Raw genomic sequence first — 27,447 nt, forward strand, 5'->3', positions numbered from 1 at the left:
CCCCCTGCAGCCCCGTACAGCCCCCTGCAGCCTGGTACACCCCCCTGCAGCCCGGTACACCCCCCTGCAGCCCCGTACAGCCCCCTGCAGCCCGGTACAGCCCCCTGCAGCCCGGTACACCACCCTGCAGCCTGGTACACCCCCCTGCAGCCCCGTACAGCCCCCTGCAGCCCGGTACACCCCCCTGCAGCCTGGTACACCCCCCTGCAGCCCCGTACAGCCCCCTGCAGCCTGGTACACCCCCCTGCAGCCCCATACACCCCCCTGCAGCCTGGTACAGCCCCCTGCAGCCTGGTACACCCCCCTGCAGCCCCGTACACCCCCCTGCAGCCCGGTACACCCCCCTACAGCCCGGTACACCCCCCTGCAGCCCAGTACACCCACCTGCAGCCTGGTACACCCCCCTGCAGCCTGGTACACCCACCTGCAGCCTGGTACACCCCCCTGCAACCCCGTACAGCCCCCTGCAGACTGGTACACCCCCCTGCAGCCTGGTACAACCCGCTGCAGCCCCGTACAGCCCCCTGCAGCCTGGGACAGCCCCCTGCAGCCCGGTACACCCCCCTGCAGCCCCCTGCAGCCCGGTACACCCCCCTGCAGCCTGGTACACCCCCTGCAGCCCCGTACAGCCCCCTGCAGCCTGGTACACACTCACTTACCCTCACAGAAGTAAAGCCACAGTGGAGGCACTGTTCTCTTATTCAAGGGTCAAAATACCCTGAAAGTACAGTGCAAGTACAATGTTCACCTTGGGTACAAATGAGCACATTTTGCCCAGCAATAAAAGCATTTTACCTTTTTATGCATTTGGTTCACTGTTATTTGTCACTTGTGCCAACAATTCCTGGCTGTCACCAATGTAGTCACTTATTCTGTATTTAAAACACATTTTGTAATTCTGTAACTACTTCGCTGTCTCTGTGTTTCTTCCTAACCCAGTTTTATTCCAATGGATGAATAAAAATAGAACACAGACATTTTTCAGGATATGTATTCATAACCAATTTACAAAACGGCTTCTTTGTTCCAAAATGTTATACTCATTGGACATATGAGGCCTGGATTTAAGCCTGAAGCAATCTCAGAAAATGAGGGTAAGGTAAGACCAAGGCCAACTACAAGCATAAACCAACAAAGAGATTTGGTTGTTGTTCAGATCAAACATCAGAATCTGTAAGAAAGGTGATTTAAGTCCAGTTACACTGGACTGAATGTTGGTGCAATTGGTGTGAAAAACAAAAAACATCCAGCGAACGGCAGTTCTCTGGGGGTGGAAACTCCTTGCTAATGAGAGAGGTCAGAGGAGAACGGCAAGACTGGCTCAAGCTCACAGGAAGGGGACAGTAACTCAAATAACCACACTACACCAGTGGTGTGCAGAAGAGCATCTCTGAACACACAACACACACACCTTGAGGTGGAACCTGAATGGGCCGCAGCAGCTGAAGAAGTGTAATACATAATAAAGTGGTCAATGAGTGTATGTGCAATGTGCACACATTACATTACATTACATTACATCATTGGCATTTGGCAGATGCTCTTATCCAGAGCAATGTACAATTGATAAGACTAAGCAGGAGACAATCCTACCCTGGTGCAATGCAGGGTTAAGGGCCTGGCTCAAGGGCTGTGCGGATGTTATTGTGGCTACACCGGGGATCAAACCACCAACCTTGCCTATCCCAGTCATTTACCTTAACCACTACGCTACAGGCCGCCCTACAGGCCGCATACACGCACAGTAGACAATTTTTTTTATTACTTTCTTTCGATTCAACAGTATATCTCTGAATACAAATAAATTGGAAAACGCGCTGTTATAGAAACTGCAGATGGTCGCGGTAGCCTACTGCCGTTCAACGGTTATACGTCACCACATTCCACATGCACCACCCTTTCCCAATAGGGAAAACTGTAGCGCGAGCGATTCGTCATATCCGTCATGTGACGTTCGGGGAGTTCCGTGTCCCAAATAAATAAATAAATAAAAAAACTTTTGCAGAGTTATCTGAAGGTATGTAGTTGTTCAGTAAGACCTGCCGCCGATGCCTGTTCGACGGGTAGTGCACGGTGGGACTTGGAATGGGAAAGTTTAAAACAAGGGGATATATTGTGATCCAGAGCTCCGAATTGCTCTTCTGGATTTAGCTAGTTAACTGGAATTTGCCGTCTGCTTTTAGAACGTTCGCAATGAAAAACAGTTATGAGATGAGGCTCGTTTTATGGGCATTCTGGCTTTATTCATGCACCGGAACGTCAAATACCCTATTTACAATTCCCCTCAAGATTTTTGTTGGGAAGTTCAATTCTTCTGTGAATTTAGACTTAAGCCATTTGAAACGAACCGAAACGTCCGACAGCGGGCTTTCTCTGGCTTCTGACCCAACTGGACTTGTAAATTTTTTGGACATGGTCGATAATTTAAAAGGAGATGCAGGTCGAGGATATTACCTGGAGATGTTGCTTGGGGCTCCTGGTCAAAAGGTAGGCTTTGAAATCCAGTTATCCCCGTTTATGCTTTAGCTACGATTTTGAAAATCGATTGCTGCTAATTTCACATTTATATTACGGTGCAATTTTGATTGCGACAATATGACACATTTGGACAAAGATGGTGCATCATAGCCTAATGGATAAAAGCTAATAATTTCGCCGCAAATAGAACTGTTCACCTTGGGGCAGCAGCGTAGAAGCTTAAAAGGCTGATTCTAAAGGAATTTAACTCATAGCCTACAGTGTGATTCATTCACGCACTGTATGTTTGGCATCTGAAGTTTACAATGATGTTCGTTAAAATACAAAAAACAGACAAACAAACAAAAACAAGCCTGTGGGCCGTTATGTGCGGGTAGGCGAAGGGGTGTCCAATTCATAACGCAAATATTTTCTTTGTTTATGATTGAATAAACCATACACGATTGCGCGATTCCCTATGTTTCTATAGCCCAACTAACAAATTAGTGAAAGAAGGAGAGAATGCGGATGTTCTGCATTGGCATTCGCTACTTTCCATTTCAATAATGGCAATTGGTGAGAGCGAGAGGAGGCAGAGAAAGGGGATTGAGAGAGGAGGCAGAGAAAGGGGATTGAGAGAGGACTCATGGAAAGGGGGATTCAGAGAGGGCCCATGAGTTGCGCTTACAGCCTTGGCTCACATGAACTCACATGACGCTCCTCTGGCCTCCGGGCCGGCAGCTGATGGAGATTAATCCTGAGCTAAACACGAGACGGGAGTGTGTGGTCATAGTGCCGTCTGTCGGTCAGGCTGTGTGTCCGTCAGCAGGCTGTGTGTCATTCTCTGTCCACACCTCTTTCCTTGTCTGTCTAGAATGGTATCTGTCACGAATGTTGTCGCGAAGTGCAGAAAATGTGAGCGCGATTGCCAAATTAGGAGGATAAAATTCGAGGATATTTCTAGCCTCATCCTACGGTATCCCAGAGAGAGAGTTGAGAGGTTTCACCGAAATGGTTTTGTGGAAACCTTTGCAGTCCAGGCCAAATTAAATGATAGTCAAACAGTCACTGGGAACTTTTTTCTACATGGAAATTTGACATATTTTTCAAAAGATCGATGCGTTGTGTGTAAAAGTAGTACATTACGCCAGTTTCCAAAACTGTGTTCTGGGGGCCATGAGTCTGTGAATGTGTCTCAGAAGCTCAGAAGATGGAAATTATATTTGACCTTTGTGTTTATAATTGCATACATTCTGTTTTTTAGACTTTAAAGTATTTGGCTGATATATAATATAGTTGTAAATTGTGAAACTTATTTTTGTGATCCATGATAACCTGATTGTGACATGTCTGTTAAATAGCCTTTGAATTGCACCTTATGTGTGCTGGATAAGTGGTCATTACAGGCAAAGGGCTGGGAACCCATGTGTTGTGCCACTAGGACTATAGCTGGCATGCTATCCAAAAATGGTACAAAAAAAGTGCCTATAAAGGTACAAACTCTAGGGTGGTACACAAAACTGCATGTCTCACTGTACGGAGGGGACTGTGGGGAGGGGGGGATGTGAAAATAATCCTGCATCGAGTGCACCATGTGACCACAACACTGCTGGGGCTCTGCAGCATGACTGCTAATGAGCTTCTGGCAAAAACCACAAACCACACCAGATCATAGGCATGTGTTCCTGCTGGCCTCACAGAGACAGTTCCTCTTTATATTGTACATAGCCCCCCATTTGTTTGGGCACCATAATGTTTGGGACAAGTGGCTTCACAAGAGAGTTCTGATTACTCAGGTGTGTTCAGTTGCATCTTCAGTGTAGGTCAAAGAGATTTTAGTGTCTGGTCTTGATTTGAGGTCAATGAAAGTCAAGGAAGCCATTATGCGATTGAGGAATAAGAAGAAGAAAAAACATGGAGACATAAGCCAAACCGTAGACCTTCTAAAATCAACTGTCTGGAACATGATTAAGAAGAAAGCACCCTGGGCCTGGTAGGCCAAGAAAGAACTCTACAGAAGATAGCCATAGAATTCTAGGTCTCCATAATGGTGAAAAACCCAGAAGCACCTGTCCGACAGATCAGAAACACTCAGGAGGCTGTATCGTTATGTTATTCTGTTCATATGAAACTTGTAGTGTAACTTACAGTTTTATGTATTAATATTATATGTGAATCTTCACATGTAATATAGCTTGATTTTTATAAAAAATAAATCAGATTAAGTGAGCATTTAGCTGAAAAACACAAGGTGCGTTACTAGGATTTGGACCTGTAACCCTACAGCCACACAGTGGTTAGTTTGGGGAGCCTTTAGCCTTTGGGGCATTTATGCAGTTCCATTTCCTCTCTTTAGCATGCGCTCCATATTTAATGCTGTCCTGAGATAAGTGCCGGAATGCCAGTTATTCAGCACTAACGAGTGCGATAATGTTAGCTTGGCTGCCGTTTCATAATTCATTAGCCGCACGCGTAGTGTGACGTGTCGGCCTAACTGCTCTGTGAGTGCCAGGCGGGTTGGCTCCGCTCTGTGAGTGCCACGCGGGTTGGCACCCCTCTGTGAGTGCCAGGCGGGTTGGCTCCGCTCTGTGAGTGCCAGGCGGGTTGGCTCTGCTCTGTGAGTGCCAGGCGGGTTGGCTCCGCTCTGTGAGTGCCACGCGGGTTGGCACCCCTCTGTGAGTGCCAGGCGGGTTGGCTCTGCTCTGTGAGTGCCCCGCGGGTTGGCTCCGCTCTGTGAGTGCCCCGCGGGTTGGCTCCTCTCTGTGAGTGCCACGCGGGTTGGCACCACTCTGTGAGTGCCACGCAGGTTGGCACCCCTCTGTTCGCCCCCGGGCTGAAACTCCCAGCGCTAGGCCGCTGCGGCGGTAAGCCTGGGACGCCACCACAGACGGCAGGTGGAGGAGGATCGTCTGAACACGGCGCGGAGGGCTGCCGTCGGCTGGCGGCTCCGGCGGTAAGGAGCGACGGGCGCCAGCCAGGAAGCGGCACTAAAGCCGCGGCGTAATTAAGGGCTCTCCTGCTAAACGAGGCGGCATTCAAATGAGCCGCTAATTGGCACATCTGTTAACCCGTTGGAGAGACTGGAGGTGTCGGTGGAGTGGCTCACATCTGTTAATTGGTACAAACAGGTAGCAGCTGCGCTCTCTATGACTGAGCGCCTGCCAGTTAGGGGGGTGATTAGGGGTGCAAGGGAGGGGGGGAGCTCTGCCAAAGCGTCGGAGGGGGAGAGCCTTTCAGCTCAGTCCAGGCTCCCAGCATGCACCAGCCACCAACAGAAACCCACTGTACATCTGACGCAGCCTATTAAGGACAAACGCCACCGTAGCATGAGGGCTGTTTAAAGGCGACATTTCCTTTTCTTTTTCTTTAATAAAAAGTAGGAAGAGAACTCTGGTACTCTGTACATGGTTATGCTGCATGCTTCCAGTTCATCAGATTTGGCTCCATTGGATTTGATTGAAATGAGAATCGAATCTCCAGGATATCTCTGGAATATTACATTTTGTTTCTCAGCATTTAACATCCAGCAGAGAGCACAGATTTGATAGACCCACCAGACCTTAATCACTGCAAAAATGGCTGTCTTAACACTTAAGATATTATTTTTTCTCTCAAGTAGAAAATATTAGCTCGTTTTAATCCTTAAATGAGTCAAACTTTCTCACCTCATTGGCAGTTTTTTTTGTTGTTGTCTGATTTAGCAAAAAAGTTATAGAAATAACATTTTAAGTCTAAATATAAGACTAAGATACTTACTTTTTTGCAGTGTTTAGCTGTGTAGTCATAAAATGGAAACTTATGTTTCTCTATTGTTGAAACAAAAACATTCCAAGTTGATTCATCTGATAAAAGTTAATCGCTGGGTGTGCCCAATGCTCTACTGTGTACATTGCTAAATGGCACGGTCATCAGGATCCAAAGCCTAGGCCAAAGCATCTATTGGTATTTGGTCTTTCAGTACCAGCATTTCCTGTACATTGGTGATTGGCTAAAGCAGGTAAGCTCAACAAGGGCTGACCGGTTTCAGGATTTTGTGGCAACTTCTATGTAATTACACTGCTCTTAATTTTTTCATATCTCGATCAGACATTTTCAAAGTGCTAGCTACATCCACAGACTGCACATGTATCCTGAATATTTTACTGTGCTCAAGTACAGGAGGGCCATTCCATGTCAAATCCAATTAAGTGCACCGCAGCAACTCTTCAAATTCTTAAATTGTTTGTGTAATGGTAGGCAATGATGAGGAATAGAAATCCTGAAACTTTCAGCTCCCTACGCTGCTGCAGTATTGTGCTAGAACCTTCTACAATACTGCAGCAGCGTAGGGAGCTGAAAGTTTCAGGATTTCTAAACAGATTTCTTCTGTCCAGGAGACTGTTTTCCCATAAAAAACCTGTGTTACTTCATTGTGTTAATTGATTAACAATGAAGATATAGCTCATGAAAAATGCAGACATTATTTGACATCCCTGAAATGGGGTGAATCTTCAATATAACTTTGGTTAAGTTGAAGATTCACTCAAGATCACCTTTCATGAAAGGAATGGCCAAGGGATCTTGATAGGTTTAGTTTTACCCTAAACTTATTCATTCGTATATGCTGTAGTAAACAAGAGAAAATGGAGGAGTCAAAAATATGTTTGGAAAAATTGTTTAAGACTGCAATGATCTTTTATTAGGATATTAGGTTTTACTACTAAAACCTTCATGTAAATTGTTCATAATTTTCTTTCAAAATACAGTCTAACTTCATGTATCCATGGACTTTTCAATCAATGATATTTATGCAGGGTTCCCGACTAACTTCTTCAACGGGTGGTGCAACATTTTGCCATGGCAGCACACATATATAATAATACTATAATAATTATATATAAGTTATAGGGAAAGGGCCACCATTAAGCCCACCTAAATCTAAATGAAGACCATTTTAAAATAAGCAGTTCAATATTTTGTCAAAAAAGCGAGAAGATTAATCTCTATCTTAATTTGAATTCTGTTACCAAATTATTTAACTGAAATAAAGATATTTAACTGCATATCTGAAAAATTAGACATGGGCTTAAAGGGGGATGTGTACCCAAATAAGCACACCAAATTAGGCTTGTTCAAAAATTTTACTGATTTGCCAAATTTCGAAAACTTGTATTAAAACAGTTATATTGACTAAGAGATGACAAACACTGTCATCTGGTAAATTAAAGTCTGATTTCCACATAAACATGGTGAAAATGATGACTGGTTTAATAAGTCTTGCTTCCATTTACCGTTTACCAACTTGCACTGCAAAATACCCCTGTACCCCAAAGCAAAAACATTCAATGCATGGATTTCAGAGTCAGCCACCTGAATGCCTGTAATATTGTCAGGCCACTCCTTAAAACTAATCCAAATAATCCCATTTGTTAGCTCACCCAACCTTCTTCCTTGTATGGTTTTTACTGTTTACTCTTGATATTATAGTCCAAAGTCCAGACCATTCAAAGGGTTCGATGTTTCTGTCCCTGTAAACCTTTTCCATTGAATCTAGCCCACTAAACATTACGGAGCTTTTACACGCGTCAGCCATTTTAGAGAATCTTTTGGGCTTCTTTTCTCATTTCCTCCAGCCATAATTTTGTCACCTCCTCCATTTTGAGGTCTGCCTATACCATCTTATCACTTTATGGGCCAAATACCACATTTATTAAATGAGATGGAAATCACAAAAAGCAACAAAGGAGCTATATACAACAGTAACGGTGTTACGCAAAACATTATATTGCATTACATTACTTGGCAATGTCACAAGAAGCTTAATCTCTGTCCGTGAAGCCGGTCCTAACTATGACCGACATGCGGCATTTAAGCCAGAAACAAGCGTACCGACAAGTAAGAAGGGTAACTTGGCCAGCATGAGCATGCACATTAACAGTCAGCATTAGAGATTCATGTAAGAGCCCTTTTTGGCATCTGTGTGATGTTGCAGCAGCTTGCTACCTCATTGGCTCCTGGTTGCTATATTGGTGCCAGAGACGATGTCATTCCCAGTGCAGCTCACTCATCCTGCTCTAACGCTCTGATGCTGAATGCAGGCCGCAGCAGGAATGCCCCTCTCGCCTAACTTCAGAAGACCGTTACACAAGTATCACATGCCGTCAGACCATATTTTAACATTGTGAAGCATGCTAGAATTCACTGATGTGTAAGGCTAATACAAGAACCTGGGATTTGATTACTTCCTGAAATGTTCCTCAAATTTCCATGAAACCTCGCCTGTAATGTAGTCTAATACAAATATTCCAAGGCTTTCCCCAAATTTCCTTTTGGAAGTCCCCCATCTATCATCAACTCCCATACATCTTTTTCTAATTAGTTTTGAATAGACTAAAATATACATTTACATTGGGGGGGAGGGATTTCCCGGTCTGGCAACCCCGATATGTTTCAGTGTGACAGGTTGCGTGGCTGGGTTCCTGTGCTGTACGTTGGGATCTATGATTGGTCGGTGAGCATTTATAACGCATCCCCATTGGTTGCCTTGCAGATGAATATCCTGGTGGACACAGGTAGCAGTAACTTTGCTGTGGCGGCCGCACCTCATCCGTACATCACACACTACTTCAACAGAGCTCTGTAAGTTCCACCCTCACCCTCAGTGCTAAACCAACCGGAAGATCTCGCATGGTCTGGCACCTATTGAAGGACATTTTTGGCTACAAATCTCAGTGAGGCTTTTATCTACGGCTTATTCTCTGTGGAGAATGTCCCTTGTGAATTGCTGAGTGGCAACATTTCTGTAAAATCAATAAAGAGTGAGTGAGTGAGTGATTGATTGATTGATTGCTCAGTAGTCACCCATGACCGGAATAATTAAGCATGGCTGATGCCTTGAAGACAAAAGATGGCTGCTGGGATGTTACTGCATTGGCACGTCAGGTCACATGGTCTCAGAGGAATAAAATGCGAGGGAATACTTTTTCACAAGTCACCAAAAAAGTTGACTATAGATTTAGACCAGTTAACACCGCAACACAACCGTGCAATCACCATTTACCACCACAACACAACCACCATTTATACCCAGAACACAACCACACAACCATTTACTACCACAACACAACCAGAAAACCTCCATTTACCACCAAACAACCACACAATCACCATTTACCACCACAACACAACCAGAAAACCACCATTTACCACCACAACACAACCGCACAACCTCCATTTACCACCACAACACAACCGCACAACCTCCATTTATCACCACAACACAACCACATGAACACCATTTAACCCCACAACATAACCACAATCTACCACCACAACACAACCACACAACAACCATTTACCACCACAATGCAACCATACAATCACCATTTACCACCAAACAACCACACACTCACCATTTACCACCACAACACAACCACACAACCACTATTTACCACCATAACACAACCAGAAAACCACCATTTACCACCACAACACAACTGCACAACCACCATTTATCACCACAACACAACCACATGAACACCATTTAACCCCACAACATAACCACAATCTACCACCACAACACAACCACACAACCACCATTTACCACCACAATGCAACCACCATTTAACACCGCAACACAACCGTGCAATCACCATTTACCACCACAACACAACCACAATCTACCACCACAACACAACCACCATTTATACCCAGAACACAACCACACAACCATTTACTACCACAACACAACCAGAAAACCTCCATTTACCACCAAACAACCACACAATCACCATTTACCACCACAACACAACCAGAAAACCACCATTTACCACCACAACACAACCGCACAACCTCCATTTATCACCACAACACAACCACATGAACACCATTTAACCCCACAACATATCCACAATCTACCACCACAACACAACCACACAACAACCATTTACCACCACAATGCAACCATACAATCACCATTTACCACCAAACAACCACACAATCACCATTTACCACCACAACACAACCACACAACCACTATTTACCACCACAACACAACCAGAAAACCACCACAACACAACTGCACAACCACCATTTATCACCACAACACAACCACATGAACACCATTTAACCCCACAACATAACCACAATCTACCACCACAACACAATCACACAACCACCATTTACCACCACAATGCAACCACCATTTAACACCGCAACACAACCGTGCAATCACCATTTACCACCACAACACAACCACAATCTACCACCACACCACAACACAACCACCATTTATACCCAGAACACAACCACACAACCATTTACTACCACAACACAACCAGAAAACCTCCATTTACCACCAAACAACCACACAATCACCATTTACCACCACAACACAACCGCACAACCTCCATTTATCACCACAACACAACCACATGAACACCATTTAACCCCACAACATAACCACAATCTACCACCACAACACAACCACACAACAACCATTTACCACCACAATGCAACCATACAATCACCATTTACCACCAAACAACCACACAATCACTATTTACCACCACAACACAACCACACAACCACTATTTACCACCACAACACAACCAGAAAACCACCATTTACCACCACAACACAACTGCACAACCACCATTTATCACCACAACACAACCACATGAACACCATTTAACCCCACAACATAACCACAATCTACCACCACAACACAATCACACAACCACCATTTACCACCACAACACAACCACATGAACACCATTTACCACCACAACACAACTGCACAACCACCATTTATCACCACAACACAACCACATGAACACCATTTAACCCCACAACATAACCACAATCTACCACCACAACACAACCACACAACCACCATTTACCACCACAATGCAACCACCATTTAACACCGCAACACAACCGTGCAATCACCATTTACCACCACAACACAACCACAATCTACCACCACAACACAACCACCATTTAAACCCAGAACACAACCACACAACCATTTACCACCACAACACAACCACATGAACACCATTTAACCCCACAACATAACCACAGAATTTGTACCACTGTCCAAATACTGACTGACTGCACTCTATCTTGTTCCTCTTATTGATGGGAACCATTCCTTTAAAACCTGTCCTGGCGCAGCACAGTTTAGCCAAAGCCAATCAAAGGCAACTTTAGGATTCAGTTAAAATGCATAGGGATTGTCCAGCTCAGCACTTAGCATTAGCATTAGCGACTCTGATCAGTAAAATGTGCTTCAGTGCTCCTCAGCCAAACTCCCGGAGACCTGCAGGATCAGATGGCTTCCTGTTCTTACTCAGCACTTAGTTGTTAACCACTCCGTTAAAGCAGTTGGCTGCTTGTGTCTAAATTGGTTGCTGATTTTGGCATGAAAACAAAAAACCAACAGACCCTGCAGCTCTCCTGGACCACAGTGTGCAGTTACTTAATTGGAGCATATGTTCAGCCAGGTTAGCCAGGTCTACCAGGACCCAGGACCATGACCCTGTTTTAGTGGTAAATGGTGGTTTTGTGGTTGTGTTCTGGGTTTAAATTGTGGTTGTGTTGTTGTAGTAAATGGTGGTTGTGTTGTGGTGGTAAATAGCGGTTGTGTTGTGGGGTTGATTTAGGTTGTGTTGTGGTGGTAAATGGTGGTTGTGTTGTGGTGGTAAATAGCGATTGTGTTGTGGGGTAGATTTTGGTTGTGTTGTGGTGGTAAATGGTGGTAAATAGTGGTTGTGCAGTTGTGTTGTGGTGGCAAATGGTGGTTGTGGTGGTAGATTGTGGTTATGTTGTGGGATTAAATGGTGTTTATGTGGTTGTGTTGTGGTGGTAGATTGTGGTTGTGTTGTGGTGGTAGATTGTGGTTATGTTGTGGTGGAAGATTGTGGTTGTATTGTGATAAATGGTGGTTGTGCAGTTATGTTGTGGTAGATTGTGGTTATGTTGTGGGGTTAAATGGTGTTTATGTGGTTGTGTTGTGGTGGTAGATTGTGGTTGTGTTGTGGTGGTAAATGGCGGTTGTGTGGTTGTGTTGTGGTGGTAGATTGTGGTTATGTTGTGGTGGAAGATTGTGGTTGTATTGTGATAAATGGTGGTTGTGCAGTTATGTTGTGGTAGATTGTGGTTATGTTGTGGGGTTAAATGGTGTTTATGTGGTTGTGTTGTGGTGGTAAATAGCGGTTGTGTTGTGGTGGTAAATGGTGATTGTGTGGTTGTTTGGTGGTAAATGGTGATTGTATGGTTGTGTTTAGGTGGTAAATGGTGGTTTTGTGGTTGTGTTGTGGTGGTAAATGGTGGTTGTGCGGTTGTGTTGTTGTGGTAAATGGTGGTTTTGCGGTTGTGTTGTGGTAAATGGTGGTTGTGTTGTGGTGGTAAATGGTGATTTTATGGTTGTGTTGTGGTGGTAAATGGTGGTTTTGCGGTTGTGTTCTGGTGGTAAATGGTGGTTGTGTTGGTAAATGGTGGTTGTGTGGTTGTGTTGTGGTGGTAAATGGTGGTTGTGCGGTTGTGATGTGGTGGTAAATGGTGGTCGTGTGGTTGTGTTGTGGTGGTAAATGGTGGTTTTCTGGTTGTGTTGTGGTGGTAGATTGTGGTTATGTTGTGGGGTTAAATGGTGTTCATGTGGTTGTGTTGTGGTGGTAAATGGTGGTTGTGCAGTTGTGTTGTGGTGGTAAATGGTGATTGTGTGGTTGTTTGGTGGTAAATGGTGATTGTATGGTTGTGTTTAGGTGGTAAATGGTGGTTTTGTGGTTGTGTTGTGGTGGTAAATGGTGGTTGTGCGGTTGTGTTGTTGTGGTAAATGGTGGTTTTGCGGTTGTGTTGTGGTAAATGGTGGTTGTGTTGTGGTGGTAAATGGTGATTTTATGGTTGTGTTGTGGTGGTAAATGGTGGTTTTGCGGTTGTGTTGGTAAATGGTGGTTGTGTGGTTGTGTTGTGGTGGTAAATGGTGGTTGTGCGGTTGTGATGTGGTGGTAAATGGTGGTCGTGTGGTTGTGTTGTGGTGGTAAATGGTGGTTTTCTGGTTGTGTTGTGGTGGTAGATTGTGGTTATGTTGTGGGGTTAAATGGTGTTCATGTGGTTGTGTTGTGGTAAATGGTTGTGTGGTTGTGTTCTGGGTTTAAATGGTGGTTGTGCGGTTGCATTGTGGTGGCAAATGGTGGTTGTGCGGTTGCATTGTGATGGCAAATGGTGGTTGGGCGGTTGTGTTGTGGTGGTAGATTGTGGTTGTGTTGTGGTGGTAAATGGTGGTTTTGTGGTTGTGTTGTGGTGGTAAATGGTGGTTGTGCGGTTGTGTTGTGGTGGTAAATGGTGGTTGCACAGTTGTGTTGTGGTGATAAATGGTGGTTGTGCAGTTGTGTTGTGGTGGTAAATTGTGGTTTTCCGGTTGTGTTGTGGTGGTAAATAGTGGTTGTGTGGTTGTGTTGTGGTGGTAAATGATTAAATGGTGATTGTGTGGTTGTGTTCTGGGTTTAAATGGTGGTTGTGTGGTGCTGGTAGATTGTGGTTATGTTGTGGGGCTAAATGGTGGTTTTGTGGTCGTAAATGGTGGTTTTGCGGTTGTGTTGTGGTAAATGGTGGTTGTGTTGGTAAATGGTGATTGTATGGTTGTGTTTAGGTGGTAAATGGTGGTTTTGTGGTTGTGTTGTGGTGGTAAATGGTGGTTGTGCGGTTGTGTTGTGGTGGTAAATGGTGGTTGTGTGATTGTTTTGTTGTGGTAAATGGTGGTTGTGCGGTTGTGTTTAGGTGGTAAATGGTGGTTGTGCGGTTGTGTTGTGGTGGTTAATGGTGGTTGTGTTGTGATGGTAAATGGTGGTTTTATGGTTGTATTGTGGTGGTAAATGATGGTTGTGTTGTGGTGGTAAATGGTGGTTGTGTGGTTGTGGTGGTAAATGGTGGTTGTGCGGTTGTGTTGTGGTGGTAAATGGTGGTTTTCTGGTTGTGTTTTGGTGGTAAATGGTGGTTGTGCGGTTGTGTTGTGGTGGTAAATGGTGGTTGTGCGGTTGTGTTGTGGTGGTAAATGATGGTTGTGCAGTTGTGTTTTGGTGGTAAATGGTGCTTGTGTGGTTGTGTTGTGGTGGTAAATGGTGGTTTTCTGGTTGTGTTGTGGTGGTAAATGGTGGTTTTGCAGTTGTGTTGTGGTGGTAAATGGTGGTTGTCTTGGTAAATGACGGTTGTGTGATTGTGTTGTGGTGGTAAATGGTGGTTGTGTGATTGTGTTGTGGTGGTAAATGGTGGTTGTGTGATTGTGTTGTGGTGGTAAATGGTGGTTGTGCGGTTGTGTTGTGGTAAATGGTGGTTGTGCGGTTGTGTTGTGGTGGTTAATGGTGGTTGTGCGGTTGTGTTGTGGTGGTAAATGGTGGTTTTCTGGTTGTGTTGTGGTGGTAAATGGTGGTTGTGTTGTGGTGGTAAATGGTGGTTGTGTGGTTGTGTTGGTAAATGGTGGTTGTGTGATTGTGTTGTGGTGGTAAATGGTGGTTGTGTGATTGTGTTGTGGTGGTAAATGGTGGTTGTGTGATTGTGTTGTGGTGGTAAATGGTGGTTGTGCGGTTGTGTTTAGGTGGTAAATGACGGTTGTGTGATTGTGTTGTGGTGGTAAATGGTTGTTGTGTGATTGTGTTGTGGTGGTAAATGGTGGTTGTGCGATTGTGTTGTGGTAAATGGTTGTTGTGTGATTGTGTTGTGGTGGTAAATGGTGGTTGTGCGGTTGTGTTGTGGTAAATGGTGGTTGTGCGGTTGTGTTGTGGTGGTAAATGGTGGTTGTGCGGTTGTGTTGTGGTGGTAAATTGTGGTTTTCTGGTTGTGTTTTGGTGGTAAATGGTGGTTGTGCGGTTGTGTTGTGGTGGTAAATGGTGGTTGTGCGGTTGTGTTGTGGTGGTAAATGATGGTTGTGCAGTTGTGTTGTGGTGGTAAATGGTGCTTGTGTGGTTGTGTTGTGGTGATAAATGGTGGTTTTCTGGTTGTGTTGTGGTGGTAAATGGTGGTTTTGCAGTTGTGTTGTGGTGGTAAATGGTGGTTGTGTGGTTGTCTTGGTAAATGACGGTTGTGTGATTGTGTTGTGGTGGTAAATGGTGGTTGTGTGATTGTGTTGTGGTGGTAAATGGTGGTTGTGTGATTGTGTTGTGGTGGTAAATGGTGGTTGTGCGGTTGTGTTGTGGTAAATGGTGGTTGTGCGGTTGTGTTGTGGTGGTAAATGGTGGTTTTCTGGTTGTGTTGTGGTGGTAAATGGTGGTTGTGCGGTTGTGTTGTGGTGGTAAATGATGGTTGTGCGGTTGTGTTGTGGTGGTAAATGGTGGTTTTCTGGTTGTGTTGTGGTGGTAAATGGTGGTTGTGCGGTTGTGTTGTGGTGGTAAATGGTGGTTTTCTGGTTGTGTTGGCAGCTCCAGCACATACTCCTCCACCGGCAGGGCCGTGGCGGTGCGGTACACGCAGGGCAGCTGGGCGGGAGAGCTGGGGCAGGATGTCCTCTCCATCCCCCAGGTCCCCATCGGCACCATCACCATCAACATCGCCTCCATCCTCACCTCCGACGGCTTCTTCCTGCCCGGGGTCAACTGGCAGGGCATTCTGGGACTGGCCTACTCCACACTAGCACGGGTAACAGCAGGGTGTCCTCTCTGACTTTTCAAAGGAGGAGAAAAAAGGAATTGTAGGCAGAAAGTGAATTGAGCGCAGGGTTTCACACCCCCAGTGCTGTCATATGGAGTGCCTTATTAAAGTGCAGAAAGAGCACAGGTGTGGTCTTGAGCTTGAACATGTGTCCTGTGTGCAGACCAGAAGTGCCACGTGGCCTGAAAGAAAATATCAGATTTTTTGGAGCAATGAATTGTGGGTTGAAAGCTTCTACCCTTAGGCATGACAATTATGAACCGGAATGAGCGTTTATATACTTGCATAAGTGTGCATTGTGTAGACATGTTTTAAATGTTAAATTCAAACTTCAGTCATTGCTATTTTGAGCAAAGTATAACGGAGAAGAGAAACCGCACACTTCAAATAGAATTTAAACATTTGAAACTTTCAGAGACCAGGGGCTCTTTCCAATCCCTTATATTTCTCCTCCTAGCTCCACCCAGGCAAGACAAGGAGACGAGAAAAGCAAGTTAAATCAAGAAAATGTCAATTAGGCAAATTGAATGATCTTGGTCCTTGAAATGTTAGTTCAAAGCCACATCAGTTACAGATGTGGCAGATGGGAACAGGTGGACCCACAGGTCAATCATTTATATGGCTTTCCGAAAAAATACTTCTGCAATGGACGCTTTGATGTTTTAACATTTAAGGCAGGGCTACTCAACTCCACATCCTGCAGGCCATAGTGTCTGGAGATATTTGCTTCAAACATGCGCTACACCTCCTGATTTGATTACTGAGCTTATTATCTGAACCAAGCAGCTAAAGTAAGTAGTGAAATCAGGTGGTATAGTGCACGGTAGGCCTGCAGGATGTGGAGTTGAGTACTGTTGATTTAAGGTGTTGGAATGTCCTAAAAGATGGGTCAGGAGCGAGGAAAATAAAAGAGAGGAATAAGCGACTGGGATGAGCCCCAGGCCGTGCATGCGGCAGTGCTGGGGGGCGGGGCTAGGCTCTGAGGCTCCTCTGATTGGCTGTGTGGTTGCAGCCGGACAGCTCGGTGGAGCCCTTCTTCTCCTCGGTGGTGCGGGAGACAGGACTGCCCGACGTCTTCTCCCTGCAGATGTGCGGGGCGGGGCTCTCCGCCGGGGGGGGTGGGGCGGACCCAGCCGGGGGGAGTCTGGTGAGTACAGGAACGGCAGGAGGGGGCATTAACCACCACTGGGGGTTGTTGGGGGACTCTGGAACACACTTTTTTCTGGGACTTGAGGATGCTGTACTAGTGTTTTGGAACAGGCACATGATGTGCTTTTCTGCTGGCCATCCAATCTCCCAGTAAGATTACAGTTAATTACGTACACAACACAAACCACCAAGCACTCTGGCTGTCACCAATCCCAGGAGGTTTCTAAATCCCTCCAGCACCTCTTCATGGTGGGCCAGACCCTACTACTTCATTGGCTACCCAAATCGTTCCCATTGTATTGAACAAGAAACATCAACAGAAACATCAGAGATGAAATTTTAAGGTTGTAACATGAAAACAGTTCTCACCAAGACCAAGACTTCTCATAAGAGTTAAAGTCTGTGGCCTGGTTCTTTCTTTCTCTCTCTCTGTCTCTCTCACACACATCAAAAAAGAATGCATTCTCTGTGAATGCGCTACCATTTAGCTTTAAAGGTACCTATTGGATCAGTAAGTATCCATTAAATGCAATCTGCCTTGTGTTTTCAAACCTTTAACCATGTGCAACACAGAAGAGAAGTTGTAGGGTCAAGAATCTGTCATTATTTATGTTTCAGTCCCAGGTTTTAATGCGGCCTCAAAATATCCCGTTTCAGATTCTGGGTGGAATCGAACCATCTCTGTACAAGGGGTCGATTTGGTACACCCCTATAAAAGAGGAGTGGTACTACCAAGTGGAGATCCTGAAACTGGAGGTGGGAAACCAGAATCTGAACCTGGATTGTAAGGAGGTGAGAGATTCCTTTAATCAACTTTATATAGCGCCTTGCATGGCAGCCAATCGCCGTCTGTGTGTATGAATGGGTGAATGAGAAGCATCAATTGTACAGCGCTTTGGATAAAGGCGCTATATAAATGCCAACCATTTACCATTTTACACACACTCACACACCAACACACCAACAGCTATTGGCTGCCATGCAAGGTGCCGACCAGCTCGTCAGGAGTATTTGGGGGTTTGGTGTCTTGCTCAGGGACACTTCGACACAGCCCGGGCAGGGGATCGAACCAGCAACCCTCCGACTGCCAGACGACTGCTCTTACTGCCTGAGCCATGTCACCCCCGAAAAATTCTCAACATTTATTAAAGGGATTTATTCCTTTTGGATTCACCATGTAGAAATTACAGCACATTTAATAATACATATAGCGGCTTCACATGTGTTTCTGGTTAGTCGGGTGTGCTCAATTGCTTCGCAGTTGTAAGGGGGCTTTCAGTATTTAGCCTTGATATTGGTTGCCTTAGTTTGTTATTGGCATTTGCCAACATGAGGACCAGATTTATGTGTCAAGCAAGCCAACATGCAGACACAATGAATGTCAAGCAAGCCATTATGAGGGTGAGAAATAATAATAATAATAAAGCCAAAAGCCAACTGTTTGGAGCATCATTAAAAAGAAATAGGGCACTAGTGATTTCAGTAATCACAAGGAAGTTTAATTTTCAGTTTAATTTTCACCATAATGAAGAAAAACCCCCAAACACATGTCCAACAGATCAGAAAACTCTTCAGGAGGCAGGCATGGATGTGTCAGTGACTATGGTCTGCTGATTTACATAGGTTATACTGCAAAATGCAAACCACTAGTTGGCTACAAAAACAGGATGGCCAGGTTACAAGAAGTACCTAAAAGAGCCTGCAGAGTTCTGGAAATAAAGTGTTGTGTACGGAGGAGACGGAGACTCACTTGTATCAGAATGCTGTCGGCTGTAGTAAAGTGTGGATGCCAAAGGGAACTGGCCAAGATCCAATGCACCCCCACATCTGTGAAACGTGGTGGGGGTGTCCTGGTTCAGGCTTGAATAGCTGCCATTGCATGCATCACATACTTCAAGAGGTCATTGCATTGCGTGCAAAGCAACAAAGTACTAAACATCACTTTCATTTACAAACATTATGGTGCCCTGAAGTGCTATGTATAAAATTCTGTAAATAACATGGTGAAATCATATATCATACATTTGAATAAAAGCTGAGAATCTACACCTAAGCCACATGTGGGTTGTTTGATTACAAGTGTAAAGGGACATATCCAGTAGTCTTTGATGCAGGCATTATGGAGAAGAGCTGCTGAAATAGGGTTGTTGCTGCTTGTATGGGGCGACATGGCTCAGGCAGTAAGAGCAGTCGTCTGGCAGTCGGAGGGTTGCTGGTTCGATCCCCCACCCAGGCTGTGTCGAAGTGTCCCTGAGCAAGACGCCTAACCCCCAAATGCTCCTGATGAGCTGGTCGGCGCCTTGCATGGCAGCCAATCGCCGTCTGTGTGTGAGTGTGTGTATGAATGGGTGAATGAGAAGCATCAATTGTACAGCGCTTTGGATAAAGGCGCTATATAAATGCCAACCATTTACCATTTTACACACACTCACACACCAACACACCAACAGCTATTGGCTGCCATGCAAGGTGCCGACCAGCTCGTCAGGAGTATTTGGGGGTTTGGTGTCTTGCTCAGGGACACTTCGACACAGCCCGGGCAGGGGATCGAACCAGCAACCCTCCGACTGCCAGACGACTGCTCTTACTGCCTGAGCCATGTCACCCCCGAAAAATTCTCAACATTTATTAAAGGGATTTATTCCTTTTGGATTCACCATGTAGAAATTACAGCACATTTAATAATACATATAGCGGCTTCACATGTGTTTCTGGTTAGTCGGGTGTGCTCAATTGCTTCGCAGTTGTAAGGGGGCTTTCAGTATTTAGCCTTGATATTGGTTGCCTTAGTTTGTTATTGGCATTTGCCAACATGAGGACCAGATTTATGTGTCAAGCAAGCCAACATGCAGACACAATGAATGTCAAGCAAGCCATTATGAGGGTGAGAAATAATAATAATAATAAAGCCAAAAGCCAACTGTTTGGAGCATCATTAAAAAGAAATAGGGCACTAGTGATTTCAGTAATCACAAGGAAGTTTAATTTTCAGTTTAATTTTCACCATAATGAAGAAAAACCCCCAAACACATGTCCAACAGATCAGAAAACTCTTCAGGAGGCAGGCATGGATGTGTCAGTGACTATGGTCTGCTGATTTACATAGGTTATACTGCAAAATGCAAACCACTAGTTGGCTACAAAAACAGGATGGCCAGGTTACAAGAAGTACCTAAAAGAGCCTGCAGAGTTCTGGAAATAAAGTGTTGTGTACGGAGGAGACGGAGACTCACTTGTATCAGAATGCTGTCGGCTGTAGTAAAGTGTGGATGCCAAAGGGAACTGGCCAAGATCCAATGCACCCCCACATCTGTGAAACGTGGTGGGGGTGTCCTGGTTCAGGCTTGAATAGCTGCCATTGCATGCATCACATACTTCAAGAGGTCATTGCATTGCGTGCAAAGCAACAAAGTACTAAACATCACTTTCATTTACAAACATTATGGTGCCCTGAAGTGCTATGTATAAAATTCTGTAAATAACATGGTGAAATCATATATCATACATTTGAATAAAAGCTGAGAATCTACACCTAAGCCACATGTGGGTTGTTTGATTACAAGTGTAAAGGGACATATCCAGTAGTCTTTGATGCAGGCATTATGGAGAAGAGCTGCTGAAATAGGGTTGTTGCTGCTTGTATGGGGCGACATGGCTCAGGCAGTAAGAGCAGTCGTCTGGCAGTCGGAGGGTTGCTGGTTCGATCCCCCACCCAGGCTGTGTCGAAGTGTCCCTGAGCAAGACGCCTAACCCCCAAATGCTCCTGATGAGCTGGTCGGCGCCTTGCATGGCAGCCAATCGCCGTCTGTGTGTGAGTGTGTGTATGAATGGGTGAATGAGAAGCATCAATTGTACAGCGCTTTGGATAAAGGCGCTATATAAATGTCAACCATTTTGTTCCCTGCAGTACAATGCTGACAAGGCCATTGTGGACAGCGGGACCACCCTACTGAGGCTGCCACAGAACGTCTTCTCCGCCGTGGTGGAGGCCATCGCTCAGACCTCACTGGTATGAGAACGCCCCCCCCCCCCCTCCCCTGCGTCTAAACAATATTTATGTATAATAATCCATTTACAATATTGCTTGTACTATTATAAGAGACCTGGGTGCTGATGACACAGTATCACAATGATTTTTCAGCAAGTTCTATGTGTTCATTTATATTGGCAAAAAGGTGTCATATGTGCTAATTAGTGCTGTATCTCAAGGTCATCTTTATTCAACGCAGTACAGTTTATTCTCTTCTCTACTCAGTACAAAAATATAATTTTGAACATTCCTACCTACAAAGGTTTTATTAAATGTTTTCACAGTTTTTCCACAAAGAGAAGTGCCGTTTCTGACTTTTAAAGGTGAAAAATAAGAACTGTCCTCACCTCAGTGACTTTGAGCACATGTAAACCGGACATAACCTCAGAACATGAAGTCACACAAAATGGCTCTTGTTTTGGAGGAACAGTGTGACAACTGCTCAAAACAATGCTCTCCCCTATATATGTTTATAAAAAGGGGGAAATGGGAATGTAATGTGACGGTTGGGCCACAGGGGGGAGTAGTCGTTCTCGGTTTGTGCCCAGATCCAGGACTTCTCCGAGGGCTTCTGGTTGGGCACAAAGCTTGCCTGCTGGCTGAAGGGCGAGACGCCTTGGAGGCTATTTCCCAAGCTCTCCATCTACCTGCGCGCCACCAACGCCAGCCAGTCCTTCCGCATCTCCATCCTGCCCCAGGTAACGGCCAACTACTGAAGGTTTTACTGGTTATCACCCTAAAACATGTACATTTTTAATTCACCATGTATCATTGGACCACATTGCCGGACTTCTAATGGTCAAGAGAGGATTGCAGCAACAAACATGCTCAAACCACAACACTGTTTATCCATCCCCCTTCTCTGTGAACGCGCTGACGCCATTAGCTGTAGCAATTAGAACCAATGAGCTATTGTACAGCTATACGATGTTTTGGTACAGAGTGCCGGCCCATCAACTGCATATTTTGAAACCTGAATTTAAGGACTATAAACACAGGCAGAAGGTGAGTCAATTTGTTAGTGAAGCTTTTTTAATGATAGGAAGGGATTTTTCAATGGTCTTGTAACAATGTTTTAACACAAAAATCTTACCTATTGTACCTTTAAGGTTTTGCCCGTTTGTTATTAGACATTGAATGTGCAGTACATAATGCAGGCAGTAGATGGTAGTAAATGTTGTCTTACTCTAACTAGGCCTTGAGCGGTTGCAGTTCGCTGGTTGTAGATTCTGGGCGTTGTTGGACCATGAGTTGCCTTATAAGTAGACTTGTTCAAAACATTTGTGAACAACGCGCTGACCATGTTTCCATGGCCCCTCCCACAGCTGTACATCCAGCCAATCACAGACATCGATGACGGCCTGGACTGCTACCGCTTCGGCGTGTCGTCTTCGGCGAACGGGCTGGTGATCGGCGCCACCGTGATGGAGGGCTTCTACGTCATATTCGACCGCGCCAACAAGAGGGTGGGCTTCGCCGTTAGCACCTGTGCAGGTGAGTCCATGTTAGCGTGACCCTGACCTCCTGCGCAGGTCAGTCCATGTTAGCGTGACCGTTAGCATGACCTGTGCAGGTGAGTCCATGTTAGCGTGACCGTTAGCATGACCTGTGCAGGTGAGTCCATGTTAGCGTGACCGTTAGCATGACCTGCGCAGGTGTGTCCATGTTAGCGTGACCGTTAGCATGACCTGTGCAGGTGAGTCCATGTTAGCGTGACCGTTAGCATGACCTGCGCAGGTGAGTCCATGTTAGCGTGACCGTTAGCATGACCTGTGCAGGTGTGTCCATGTTAGCGTGACCGTTAGCATGACCTGTGCAGGTGAGTCCGTGTTAGTGTGACACATCTCAGCATAAACTTGTTTAGCAGTTAACCCCAAATAAAACTCAGTTCAGAGCACACCACCTCCAAGGCCAAATGGCTCCATCCACAAAGTCATTCTTACAAATCAGTCAGGGGTGTAGATATGTGACATTTTCACTGGGGATCAATAAAATCAATTTTATTCTTTTTTACACAAGCATTATACAGAAAATTTCTCAAATCTCAGAAAATAAATATCAAGGTTACTTGTCAGTAAATTTAGGAAAGTACATTTTTGATATCACAGTACATGTAGGTACATGTTAGCTATTGTGGTACATGTCAATAATGTTAGATATGGTGGTAAATTTTAGATATCATGGTATATGTGAGTAAATGCTAGAAATTGCAGTACATGTCAGTAAATGTTAGACATCGCGGTACATATCAGTAAATGATAAATATTGTGGTGTATGTCAGTAAATGTTAGAGATCACTGTATATATCAGTAAATGTTAGAGATCACAGTATATGTCAGTAAATGTTAGAGATCATAGTACATGTCAGTAAATATTGTGGTATGTGTCAGTAAATGTTAGAGATCACAGTACATGTCAGTAAATGATAAATATTGTGGTATGTGTCAGTGAATGTTAGAGATCACAGTACATGTCAGTAAATGATAAATATTGTGGTATGTGTCAGTAAATGATAAATATTGTGGTATGTGTCAGTGAATGTTAGAGATCACAGTATATGTCAGTAAATGTTAGAGATCACAGTACATGTCAGTAAATGATAAATATTGTGGTATGTGTCAGTAAATGATAAATATTGTGGTATGTGTCAGTAAATGTTAAATATTGTGGTATGTGTCAGTGAATGTTAGAGATCATGCTGATTGGCTCCCTCCCTCCTCCCCAGAGAGCGGTGGGTCAGCCCTGGCGGAGGTGGCGGGCCCGTTCGGGGCGGTGGGCGTAGGCTCGGACTGCGCGGGCGGGGCCCTGCTGCGGGAGCCCTGGCTGTGGGCGGTGTCCTACGCCCTGATGGCCACCTGTGCCCTGGTGCTGCTGCTGCTGCTGCTGCTGCTGCTGCTGCCCTGCCGCTGCCACGGCAACCTGCCCGCCCAGCTCACCGACCAATCCTCCCTCATCCGCAACCGCATCAAATAGACTGCACCAAACACTGCGCTCCCATTGGATCATTCCTAACGGGCGCGTCTCTCCTTCCACACAGGCACAGAGCCCCTGCTTCTGGCCTAAAGCAGATGACCACAGAAGCAGCTGCAGTCATCACTAGAATATGTCATTCCTGCTACACTCAACCACATCCCCCTTTACTCTCAAACCAGTAAACCTGTACACCAGTCACATTTGGTCAACAGCTACACAGGGTAATTGTTTTATGTGCTCAAATATTTTTTGTTTTTTTTAAATATAAAATGATCCAAATTATGTTTCTCAGTGACATTTATATCAGGTTTCTGTCAGTAAACACTAATTTATGACCAATCAGGGTCAGGTTTACACAACCTCGTCCTCCATTTTATGGAGTGAGGTGTTCATGCTGGAGGCTGCTACTGTGTCACTCTGTGCCTTCAGTCTCATTGTCTTTGAATGCTGGAATAGCCTTGATAGACCATTCCTATTGCTTTACCTAATTGTATTATGATGATTATGCAATATGTATTTACACAAAGCACAGCAAAATCACCTCTGTTGTTTTTTGTAATTTATGTATGTGAGCAGTATAATAGTTTTTTTAGTTGAGCACTAATGAAATCTCTTGCACTACTACGAGACATAACACCAAGCCGCTAGGCTGTAGGAAGGACACATTGCACTTGTCAAGGAAAGGAGGGGGGGGGGGGTGGAAACTGTGGTTTCCACTTTAAAATGTAATATTGGAGGTCACTAATGTTCATATTTTGTTAACTACTCCCAAATGAGAAAGAACAACAGACTTGTTTGCATTGCTTTACAAATGTCCGCACAGGAAAAGGTCATTTTGTTTTGTTGTTTGTATATTGTTTCAGGAGATGGAAATTGCATTACCAATGCATAGAGGTGATTGTAAGCCATTGCATGTCTTTTGATCAGTGATCAGTGTTTACACCAGTGTCTCTCAGTCTTACCGTTGCATTCTGGGAGTTGGGAGTACAGACACATGACCATGGAACTTTACGTTGCAGAGTCACTATGGCAACGGTGACCGTGGAGACGCAGTGACACCTCACCACAAATGTGTGCGTGAGAGTGAGAGAGTGAGTGTGTGTGCGAGTGCGTGTAGCGTGTGAGAGTGAGTGAGAGTGAGTGTGTGTGAGTGTGTGCGAGTGAGTGTGTGTGAGTGAGTGTGTGAGTGTTCGAGTGCGCGTGAGTGTGTGTGAGTGCGTGTGTGCGTGAGAGAGAGTGTGTGCATGTGCGTGTGCCTGTGCGTGTGCGTGTGCTTGTATGTGAGAGTGCGCGAGCATGCGTGGCTCATCCGGGCTGATGGGAAGGCAGCCTCCTCCCCAGCTACAGGTCCTCTCCCACTCCCTACACTAAACCGTCTGCGCCCTGTTTACACCTGGGGTGTCTGGAACCACTGCACTGTGGGACCCTGAGCAAGACACCTAACCCCCAATCGCTCCTGACCAGCTGGTTGGTGCCTTGCATGGCAGCCAAATGCTGTTGGTGTGTGTGTGTGTGGGTGAATGAGAAGCATCAACTGTACAATGATGAATAAAATACAAATGAATTCATCCAAATATAAATGCCATTTATAACCATTTAGCATGAAATACTGTAGGTCAGTCCCCTGTTACTGTAGGTATCTGGGCTGACGTTCCCTGTGGACCGGTGTGGATGTTTTGATGCCTGAAATGCTGATGGGAAAGATTTTGATGGGACCATTTTCTCAGTACTTCCAAATCCAGCACCGGTCATTCCAACAGAGATGGACTTTTGTAAATGGGAACATATGCAAGGTGTGCTTTATTAATGTGCTGAAGATGGGGCTGATTTTATTCTCATTTGGTTATTCCCTATAATGTAAGGATGTGATCTCAAATGGTCAAACGGTGATTGTACAATTCCCTATTGTGTCGTTGGTTTTCATGGGTGACCATCATAGCAACGCTGCCATGTCCTATGAAGTTCTGTATCTACTGTTCCTTTTCTGAGTCTACTGTACCATAATCTAGCATTGGAACCCCAGTGCCATAAATGTAAACGGCATGTAACCTCAGCCCATATTAATGAACTGTCAAGACAATATATTGACAAATATACAAATTACAGAGGCTATCGCCTTTTCACGCACACACACACACACACACAGGCACACAGGCACATAGGCGCACATTTTGAACACTGCTATGAAATATTTGCAGTTATATTTTTTTAACATTCCCACCAGTATAATGTTGTGTATCGTCTGTGGGGAGGGGACCTGACTCACACTGATGCACTGGAATAGGCTTTGCTTTCATTCCCTTCCATCTGCAGCTGCAGACCTGTGAATTGTAAGGTTCTAACTGATATTTTTCACAAAAATGAGTTGGTGTCATAAATAAGGGCCCTTTGATAGGATTTTCATATTGTACTTTTAGGGTGTCTGACATTTTGATCTATGAAGAACTTGCCCCGCATTTCAGATTTGCTGTCTCAGGATCTGAAGCTCAGTGTCTGAAAACCACTAGAACCTTATCATTTCAAGGTCAGAGTTATAGAATTACACACACAAAGGGCCAAATCCAGCCCTGACAGTGCGGTTTATCTCTTGCAGCTGAGGGGCGGGCCGGTTCTGATCCGAGGCCGGTCCAGGTTTGTGCCGTTTACAGCCTTATGATGCTCTGAGTTCAAACGAATGAGATCAAAATATCTTTTGTAAAAATATCGTACTAATGACAAGTTTCCTTTAACATTTCGCAAGTTGTGATTTTTTTGTTTGTAATCAGTGCCAAAAATGGATTGTAAATTATTTAATACATGAGTCAAATAATAAAGCGATGATTACCTATTTCACCTGTACGTTTTTCAAGTTTCTCGTAAATTGTCATGTCTGTCCGATATGGCACAGCCCAGAGCTTCAGTCTCTCAGTCCAACAGTCTGTACATTATAGTTTTTATATATATTCATGCATTTTCCAACAGCACAGTGATTTACTTTTACCTTGCAATAAAAATTGTTCAATTAAATTATTAAAGGCAGTTATTTTGAATAAAAACAGGTGATCATAGAATCTGTCCAAATGTGTTTTATTTATAATTCAATTTAATCAGGTTGAAAATATTAAACTATTTCACACGTATGAATGCAAAATTAGATCTTTGTATGAAAATATCAACAAATAAGTGTAGAGTGTTACATTTTGAAGAACAAACAATTGTGAATCACACATATCAAC

The 27,447-nt window shown here is 44.6% G+C and overlaps 1 protein-coding gene and 1 pseudogene across 1 annotated transcript; one reads left to right on the forward strand and one right to left on the reverse strand.

The window, feature by feature from the left end:
• Positions 1 to 27,447, reverse strand: part of LOC133107602 (uncharacterized) — a 980,437-nt pseudogene that overhangs the window by 770,768 nt on the left and 182,222 nt on the right.
• On the forward strand, positions 1,988 to 27,282 carry bace2 (beta-secretase 2). Its single transcript, XM_061218148.1, has 9 exons — positions 1,988 to 2,487; positions 8,987 to 9,075; positions 15,852 to 16,068; positions 17,093 to 17,227; positions 17,887 to 18,021; positions 21,137 to 21,238; positions 21,808 to 21,957; positions 22,585 to 22,753; positions 23,985 to 27,282. Exons 1-9 carry the CDS (start codon positions 2,194 to 2,196, stop codon positions 24,230 to 24,232), a joined length of 1,539 nt encoding a protein of 512 aa, XP_061074132.1. The 5' UTR covers positions 1,988 to 2,193; the 3' UTR covers positions 24,233 to 27,282.

The sequence above is a fragment of the Conger conger genome, chromosome 13 (genome assembly GCF_963514075.1).
Source record: "Conger conger chromosome 13, fConCon1.1, whole genome shotgun sequence".
Classification (NCBI taxonomy): domain Eukaryota; kingdom Metazoa; phylum Chordata; class Actinopteri; order Anguilliformes; family Congridae; genus Conger; species Conger conger.